The sequence below is a fragment of the Vipera ursinii genome (assembly GCF_947247035.1).
Source record: "Vipera ursinii genome assembly, chromosome: Z".
NCBI lineage: Eukaryota > Metazoa > Chordata > Lepidosauria > Squamata > Viperidae > Vipera > Vipera ursinii.
Window position 1 is genome coordinate 126,192,914 of NC_139517.1, and position 9,801 is coordinate 126,202,714.

Consider the following 9,801-nt stretch of genomic DNA (forward strand, 5'->3'; position numbering starts at 1 on the left):
ATGATTATGATTATGATTATGATTATGATTATGATTAGGAGGAGGAGGAGGAGGAGGAAGAATTTGGAAACAAATCCTCCAAAGAGTAAAAAAGAAAATGTGTGGTGCTTCAATACAATACAGCAGGGGTATCAAACTCACAACGTCACGTGACGTGTTGTGACATATCATGACTTTTTTTCCCATTGCTGGCAATAGGGTGGGTGCGGTTTCGCCATGAAGCCTCTAGTCCAGTGGGTCGGCACTTTGATACCCCTGCAATACAGTCTCTCCATGTTGGCTGGCTGGAATTCTAGGACTTGGTCCACACATCCCAAAGTTATCAAAGTTTGAGAAGCACTGATTTATATAATTTATACAAGGCAGATATGCTTTAACATGATCCAATCCTGAAAAATCTGTCCTTGGGTTTAATTTGGGGGACGACAGAGAATGAGGTGGCTGGACGCAGTCACTGAAACAGTAGGCGTGAGCTTAAATGGACTCCAGAAGATGGTAGAGGACAGGAAGGCCTGGAGGAACGTTGTCCATGGGGTCGCGATGGGTCGGACACGGCTTCGCAGCTAACAACAATTGTAACGATGAATAGGAATAGGAATAGGGTAGAACAGAGCAGAATAGAAGGGACCTTGGAGGTCATCTAGTCCAACCCCCTGCTTAGGCAGAAACCCTTATACAATTTCAGGCAAAGGGCTGTCCAGTCTCTTCTTAAAAACCTCCAGTGTTGGAGTACCCACAGGTTCTGGAGGCAGGTGGCTCCACTGATTAATTGTTCAGTCAGGAAATTCCTCCTTAGTCCCAGGTTGCTTCTCTGAGATATTGGAAGAGTTGCTATCATGTCATCCTTAGTCCTTCTCTTCATTAAACTGGACATACCCAATTCCAGCAACCGTTCCCTATACGTTTTAGCCTCCAGTCCTCTGATCCAGGGCTTTTCAACCTTTTCACCCATTGTACCACTTTTAGGATATGGCAACATCCGAGTACCACCAGTCGCCTAGCAAGGGGTCAAAAGCTTGGGGAACCCCCCCCCAAAAAGGAAAAAAGTGATGAAGTACAGGTAGTCCTACAGGTAGTGACTGTTCGAAGTTACAACGGCACTGAAAAAAGAGCCCCCCCAAGCCACAGCTGAGCAAGACACCTGCCTGCCCACCTGGCGGCGCTCTTCCTCCTGTCCAAGTTTTTTATTCCCCCCATCTGCTGGATGGTTGCAGCAGGTTTTGGTCACTTCATATGACCCTGGGACACTGTGACCCTGGTGCTGATCCTGGCGCTTCCACTGAGCCCTGACACCCCCGAAGAAGCACTGATCCTGGTGCTTCGGCTGAGCCCTGACAGCCCTGCAGCTCCAGCCGTCTCTCGCTCAGGCTTGTGCGGTGCTGCCACCGGTTCAGCTCATTCCCCTCCCCCGCTACCACTTTTCTAGGATGGTCGTGTACCACCTGCCAGGTGCCAGTGTACCACAGGTGGTACCCGTACCACTGGTTGGAAAGCCCTGCCCTAATCATCTTTGTTGCTCTTCTCTGTACTCTTTCTAGAGTCTCAACACCTTTTTTACATCGTGGTGACCAAAACCAGATGCCGTATTCCAAGTGTGGCCTTACCAAGGCGTTGTAAAGTGGTATTAATACTTCACATGATCTTGATTCTATCCCTTTGTTGATACAGCCCAGCACTGTGTTGGCTTTTTTGGCAACTGCAGCACAGTGCTTAAGGCACCAAATCCAGAGATCGTGAGTTCTAATTCTGCCTTAGGCAGAAAGGGAGCTGGCTGACCGTTTGGTCAGTCTCTGCCTTTCAGTCTTAGCAAAGAAGCAATGGCAAACCGCTTCTGAAAATGTTGCCACGGAAAACTGCAGGGACTTTTCCAGGCAGTCTCTCCAAAGAGACACTCACCCCAAAATTGCCTAGGTATTTCGAGTGAAAAAGTGAGAAAAAGCTTTTTGCACTGAACCTGAGGAAACTTCACCTGGAAGATGGCACACTCCTTTATTCCTGGTCCTGAAAAACCAGATTTTGACTTTCTTGGAGATTCTTATATCCAATCTTTTAATTAGAAGCCTAAGGGAAGGACTGCCCCCCCCTTCACTCTCTTTCTCTCTTTTTCAATATCTCTCTCTCTCTCTCTCTCTCTCTCTCTAATTTTTTCACATTCTCTGATTCTTTTTCTCTCATTCTCTCTCTCTCATTCTCTATCTCTCCCATTCCCTTTGTCTCCCATTCTCTCTCTCTCTCTCTCTTTCTCATTCTCTTCTCTCTTCCTCTCTCATTTTTTCTCTCATTCTTTCTGTCTCTCATTCTCTTTCTCTCTCTCTCTCTTTCAATATGTCTTTCTCATTCTCTTTCTTTTTCTCTCTCACTCTGTCTCCCCTTCTTTTTCTCTCATTCTCTCTCTCTCTTTCTCTTTCTCTCTCTCCCATTCCCTTTGTCTCCCATTGTTTCTCTCTCTCTCATTCTCTCTCTCTCACTCCCACCTGCTTGGGGAGACAATATTTGTGTGTGTGTATGTGTGTGTGTGTGAGAGAGAGGCAGAAATAAGATAAAAAGATGCAACAGGTAAAAAACAATCAGGGGTAATCAACCACGGGCAGGAGGGAAAACACTAAAGATGTTTCCTTTATCAGTCTTAATTGTGGAATTGCATGTTGTTGTTGTTAGCTGCGAAGTCGTGTCCGACCCATCGCGACCCTATGGACAATGTTCCTCCAGGCCTTCCTGTCCTCTACCATCTTCTGGAGTCCATTTAAGCTCACGCCTACTGCTTCAGTGACTCCATCCAGCCACCTCATTCTCTGTCGTCCCCTTCTTCTATTGCCCTCAATCTTTCCCAGCATTAGGCTCTTCTCCAGTGAGTCCTTCCTTCTCATTAGGTGGCCAAAGTATTTGAGTTTTAGCTTCAGGATCTGGCCTTCTAAAGAGCAGTCAGGGTTGATCTCCTCTAGGACTGACCGGTTTGATTGCCTTGCAGTCCAAGGGACTCGCAGGAGTCTTCTCCAGCACTACAGTTCAAAGGCCTCAATTCTTTGGCGCTCGGCCTTTCTTATGGTCCAGCTTTCACTGCCATACATTGCAACTGGGAAGACCATGGCCTTGACTAGACGCACTTTTGTGGACAGGGTGATGTCTCTGCTTTTTAGAATTGGAATTGCATAGCTGGGTTTATTGGGGGGGGTCATCTGTGCAAGGGAGGGGTCTGGCACAGTGGAGCCATTTGCCCACCCCTGCCTCAATATCAGCGCTGGCCCAGAGGCTCCTGATATCTCCCACCCCAAACACACCCTGTAATTCGTCAAAAGGTTGAGAAAAAGGGGAACAGAACAAGGGTTCAACACCCCTTGTCCAAACCCTGGCTTTTCCCAGAAAGAGGGGGGGGGCTCTGTTTAAATGGCTGGGGGGAGGATCTGAAGGATCATGTAGATTTGATTTGTAGGTGCAGGCATTCCTCAACGTACGACCACAATTCAGCCTAAAATTTCTGTTGCTAAGTGAGACAGTTGTTAAGTGAGTTTTGCCCCATTTTCTTGCCGCGTTTGTTAAGTGAATCACTGTAATTGTTAATTTAGCCACCTGGCCGTTAAGTGAAGCTGGCTTCCCCATTGACTTTCCTTGTCAGAGGGCTGCAAAAGGGGATCACTTGAACCCAGGACACTGGGACTGTCATAAATACGAGTCAGTTGCCAAGCTTTTGAATTTTGATCACATGGCCATGTGGATGCTGCGACAGTCGTAAGTGTGAAAAAAAATCATTTTTTTCCCCAGTGGTCACTAAACAGACTGTTGTAAGTTGAAGACTACCTGTATGTAGATAATAGGTAGAAAATATGTGGAAATTTTATTATTTATTTATTTATTTATTAAATTTGTATGCCGCCCTTCTCCCGAAGGACTCAGGGCGGTGAACAGGGAAATGAAGGACTACCTTGGGTTGAAGCCTAACCTTCTCAATGCTCTGACTTTGTGTAGTACCCCAAAGCTCTCTCTGTGTGTGTGTATGACACAGGCCAACACTAACCAGGAAAATTAAGATGTACACCTGTGCAAAGGCAGCTTCAGGTGCCTGCAAGACACAGGGACCAGCATGTGGCCCAGCCCCACTGTGGGGGTGAGTGGTGGGACTGTTGTTGCAATGGGTTCCCCATTAAGGTGCAATTTTTCAGCTGTTTGTTTTCTTTTAAGGGGAAAAGAACACACACACAAAACCTTCACTTCTTTGGCTGGTTTGCAGTTGAGAAGGGATGGAAGGGAGGAGGAAGGATAGGATAGGATAGGATAGGATAGGATAGGATAGGATAGGATAGGATAGGATAGGATAGGATAGGATAGGATAGGATAGGATAGGACAGGATAGGATTTGGAAGGGACCTTGGAGGTCATCTAGTCCAACCCCCTGCTGCTCGGGCAGGAGACCCTGTACCATTCCAGACAAATGGCTCTCCAGACTCTTCATGAAAAACCCTGCAGTGACAGAGCACCCACAACCTCTAGTGGCAATCTGTTCCACTGGTTAATTGTCCTCACTGTTAGGAAGTTTCTCCTGAATTCCAGGTTGCTTCTCTCCTTGGTCAGTTTCCATCCGTTGTTTCTCGTCCTTCCCTCTGGTGCTTTGGAGAATAACATGACCCCCTCCTCTTTGTGGCAGCCCCTCAAATATTGGAACGATGCTATCATGTCTCCCCTATTTCTTCTTCTTTTTTTTTAGACTGGCCAAACCCAAGTCCCGCAGCCCTTCTTTGTATGTTTTAGTCTCCAGACCTTGGATCGTCTTATTTACTCTTCTCTGATTTTTTTTTCCAAACTCTCAATGTCTTTTTTGTGATATGGTGACCAAAATTGGCTGCAGTATTCCAGGTGTGGTCTTACAGGGAAGGAAGGAAGGAAGGAAGGAAGGAAGGAAGGAAGGAAGGAAGGAAGGAAGGAAGGAAGGAAGGAGAGAGGGAGAGAGGGAGGAGAGAGGAAGGAAGGAAGGAAGGAAGGAAGGAAGGAAGGAAGGAAGGAAGGAAGGAAGGAAGGAAGGATAGAAAGCATGGGAGAGGGTGTCTCTTAGTACTGACACTGTTAGGTTGGGCACAGTTCTGGCTGGAAGCGAAGCGGTCTCTGGTGCAAAGTCGGTGAGAATCCCCCCCCCATACACACACACACGGTTTTGAAATAACGCAGCGTCCTCCGAAGGGGGATTCTTCCGCCTCTCTCCGTCCCATTTTTCCACTCTCTCCGACGCAGCCGATGGGCTTTATAGTCCCGCGCCGATGGGCTTTATAGTCCCGCGCCTCGGAGTAATTGGCGCTGCGCGTAGAGGCCATGGTGTCCACCCGTGTGCATAACCTCCCCCCCAATCCACAAGACGTCTCCCCACCGCGGGGCCTCTGCTTTCACACAACCGCCCTTTCTCGTGACAGCCCACTTCTCCGCTTGTGAGAAGGCACCAAACGGGAGACTCAGCTGCACTAAAGCGGGTCGTGTGAAGGCGATCCATTTCAAAAGGGCAAAAAGAGGGGAAGGGAAAGCTTTCAGAAGGAAATCGAACTGAAGCCGGATCAAATCCGGTGCAAAAAATTAAACCTCTGATTTAGAAATACAGTGAGAATCAAAACTCGCCTGGCCCAGCTGCGTGTTTTCCCAGCACAAATGCCGCTGGGTCGTCTGGCTCCGGGAGGGAAGCTAGTCATGGAGGAACGACCGACGGACCGCGGGGATCGAAAAGGCAGGGAAAAAAATGGAAGTCCTTTCTTGCGACTGGCGTTCATATAAATACACGCGTGCATGGACACACACGTTAAGAAAAAGAGACCCAGGGAAAATTCCTGGCGTTTGGGGGGGGGGGAAATCGATTAAAAAGCCGTGGGGTCGCGCAGATGCATAAATATCTACCCCCGCGCGTTTGTGCAAACCTTCAAGGTGCTTTCACACGTGCACGCGCGCGTTCGCAGAACTCTGGACACACGCTTTGGTGCCTAGGTGCATAAGTACTCCGCCGAGTGTCTAAAGGCACTCAGGCTGTGTCTAGGTGCATATTTGCCTGGCTTTGAAATTACCGCGCTGAACACGAATATACTTTCCCCAAGTCTTTTTCTTCAATCAAGGGTCAGGATGTTGTCCGAATAGGGAAACTACACGGCCCCCATTCTTCCCGAGTTTTCCCCTTGAGGCGGGGATGTGGTGGGGGAGACATAGGTAGATGAGTCTAGACACTCGCATGCCCCTATAGGCATCTAGGCATGAACACGTGTATCGATCTCTGCACACACACACACACACACGTGAAAGCAGATTGAAGATACACCCAAACTTGCGCGTATATGACTGATTTTAATCGGGTCTTCTTTCTCCACGGATGTGTCTGTGCACGCGTGAATTTGTCTGAACACCGGCCACGAGGTCGTACGAAGCCGTTTTCTCTCGAGAAACTCGGCAAGGAAGGATGGTATCCGAGATCCTCATCGACCTACATGAACGATCGGTGCGAGGGGATTCTTTGATCATTCCCACCGACCAACACACGCGAGGTCGCGTTCAGACGGCTTTTGCGCCCACCACGGTTGGTGCTGTTTTCTTCAACAGCATCCTAGACCGGAAGGTCGGACTCGATAGAAAACTGGAGGGAGAGGGGGATGCTCCCAGTTCTCCCAACTTCGAAGAGCCTGGTTCCAAAGGGTCTTTCTTCCAATGAAACCGGACTGAATCCGAATTCGCACGGGGAAACGAGCTGACGACTGCTGCGCACTTCCTAAGAAAACCGCACCTCTTAATACCTGCGTGTGGGTCCTCCCCCACCCACCCCAGTTCTCGTTCAAAAAGGACACCCCTCCGGCTCGCCTTGGCTGAAATCGAATCAAGTTGGGCGCTTGCAAAGAAAACTGGCTCAATCCTGATCAAGAGATTAACCGGCGTAGCCACCTCCGACTGATCACGCTCCGTAGTCACACCAGACTATACAGCAGAGCAAAGCTAAACTCCATCGGCTTCACCTCCATCGCTTCTCCCAAGCGGGTAAAGCCCTCTTCCCCCCCACCCCCAGGGACCGCATTCACACGACTCGTTCAACCTGCCCCGTGTTGAATTCGCCCAAAGCGCTTTCTCCCCCTTTCTTTCGTTGGGAACACCTCCAAAAGAGCCTGTTTTAAGCAAGCGACGCCTTGGGCATCCGCACCAGCCGCGGCCATCCCCTGCGCTGGTTCAGCGTTTCATGCGAACGCGACAAGCGTGTCAAATTCGGAGGAATGGGGTGGGGGGGAGAGACAAGGTCGCGACCGACACTGTCTCCCTCCCGGAACGACTGACATGGACTGAGAACTTCCGGAACGCCTCCTGTTCTGTGGAACTGTAAATAAATTCCCCAGTAGGGGTGCAAGGTTGCTTTTAAAAATAAATAAATAACAACCCCCCCCCAAATCTCGACTTTTGCCACCGCTTTCAATGCACAGAGTCGGACTAAGGAACCGAAAAGGGGGGAAGGGTCTGGGGTCTTTAAAACCAGACTGCCTTAAAGTCGCCCCCGTTTTTATAGAGGGGGGGTCAATACATGGAGTCCACACCCCGAGTATTTCACTCGCTCCATCAGTGCGTTATCCACCTTCTCCAAAACGTAATTCTAGTTTCCCCCCCCCACTTCCTTTCCCCTCTCTTTCCTTCTCTCCTTTATTTCTCTCCCTCCCTCCCTCCCTCCCTTTTTTTGCACCCTGCTAGGTTTCACACACACACACACACACACACACAAACACACACGGGATTGTGGGCCAACGTGTCTTTAATTGCGTATTAAAAGAAGCATCTCCTCGGAAGTTGCTCAGTCGCTCTTCCAGCGTGTGGAACAGAGGCAGCCTCAATACTTTCCTCCTGATTCTGCTGGCTGATTTTCTGAAAACTTATTTTTTCTGTTAAATATTTCTTTCTTTTTTTTAGCTTGGCTACGGCCTGAAATATTCCCTCTTCCCACGCCACCCCGCCGTTAAAAAAAAAAACAAAAACCCTGGGGGTGGGGAACCGCTCTCCGAAATTAATTCGGGGTGATTTATTTCGTTTTTTGTTTGTTTTTTTGCGCGAAACCTGAAGAGAGACGCCGAGGAAGAAGTGCACGCAAGAGGCTAACGGAGCTACCTGTTGGGGCTAATTTTATTTTATTTTCAAGGGGTGGCGTAGTTTTTTTTTTTTCCTTCCTTCCTTCCACGGCTACCTCCTTGCTCTCGCCGCGCGTTGAAGCAGAGAAAATTCTTGCAATTCTTGCATTATTCCTATTTTTATTATTCTCCTGACTTTTCTCCGACTTGCAACTTTTTTTTTAAAAAAAAAGCAACTTTCCCCGGCGAAAGAAAAAAAAATGTTCTTTTTAGGATGTTTGCTGTTTATTGGCGGAATGACTCGTGTTCTTTCGAGTTATCCCATCTGGTGGTAAGTTGGTTGTCTTAATTCCTTAATATTTCGGGGAGGGGGAGGGAGACCCCCTTTTCTGACGAGCCTAGCTTGGCCAGAAAAGGTGCGCATTGCCGTTTCTTATTTCTAACCCGGCTGTCGAGAACTGGGTGTCACTGGGCACCTAGGGAATTGCGGTTCCTAAGACGGACGGTTTTAAGACCTAGGCAATTTTGCATCTTAGATTTCCCGAACTCGGGTGTTTCTTTTGACTGGATAAGCGCAGTTTTCTTTTAAAAAGACATTATAAGAAAGAGGGGTGGGGGGAGAGAATCTGAAAAGCTGGGGAAGGGGATGAACCGCAGAAGAGATCCGTTGATTTTGCTTTTTCAAAGAATCCACTTCTGATGCTCTCCTGGGCGAATTAAATCAAGAGACAAGCCACTTTTACAAAATAATAATAATAAAACAACCGTGATTTTAACTTAATTATAGTAAAAAAAAACAGAAAGGAACCAAAATGTTTTTTTTAGAAGCAAACCAAAGGAGTAAGTAATGCGGCTTTGGGAAAGACAAGTAAAAATGCCAGAAGCGTAAAAATAGAAAATATTTTCTCCTTAAGAACACGTTTATTTTTTTTTCCTGCGCCGTTACCCCCCCTCCTCTGTTTAGGAGATTAGCTTTGTAAAGAGGGGTCTTCTCTCATCTTCACGGCCCCCACTCGGAAAAAAAATACGAGAAACCCATTTTAAAAAAATGCAGGATTTTCTTGCTGTAATTCTTGTCGATCTTTCTTTTTTTGGCTAAATGATTGAGAATCGGTCGGCGCCCGGGCTTGTTTTTCTGCCTTCTGGCTTATAACTGCAAATAGATGTTGGGGGGGGGGCGGCGGGGGGGAAGGAAGCCAAACTCCCCGCAGCTTCAGGTAGAGCTTTACGCGACTCGCTGGTAAACGCGGCGCGAAGTTGGCTTCGCCTTCGCTTCTTTGCCAGACGCGATTCCGGCTTTCTAAGCTTCGTTCTTGCGAACCGGAGTTGTTTCTTTCGCCCTCGCTCTTGGGGCTTGGAGGGCAAGAGGGGAGGGGGGGTCGGGAAAGGTGAAGGGGTCATCTTTGCCCCTCTCACCCCCGCCTTGGCCCGACCTCAACCCCTTTTTTTACAGCTTAGAGGTCGGGCTCCGAGCGGTTTCCCGATCCGGTTCGGTCCAACCTGTCGGGCAGCTTCCTAACCTCGGAAAACACCCCGAGACTTGCCCTCCCCCCAACCCCACCCCCCACCCCGGCGAGGCGTCGGGGCCTTTGCCGGCCTGGGAAGCCGCCCCTCCCTGTCCGGAGAATTGTCGGAAGCGGGGCGCAAATTGCAATGGTCGGAAGCGAATCTCTTGCGATCCAGAAACCGGGGAGGTGCGGCCGATTTGGGGCGGGGGGAGAGGTGAGTTGCAGCCACATTGCACCCT

The 9,801-nt window shown here is 48.8% G+C and overlaps 1 protein-coding gene across 1 annotated transcript in view; it reads left to right on the forward strand.

Annotated features, from left to right (window-relative positions):
- Window positions 1-6,418: 6,418 nt before the first annotated feature.
- Window positions 6,419-9,801, forward strand: part of WNT3A (Wnt family member 3A) — a gene marked incomplete at both ends in the record, with an annotated part of 34,854 nt that continues 31,471 nt past the window's right edge. Inside the window, 2 exons of the mRNA XM_083378730.1 lie at window positions 6,419-6,651; window positions 9,508-9,776. Coding sequence (XP_083234856.1) covers window positions 6,419-6,651; window positions 9,508-9,776 — 502 coding nt within the window. The remainder of the gene's footprint in view (window positions 6,652-9,507; window positions 9,777-9,801) is intronic.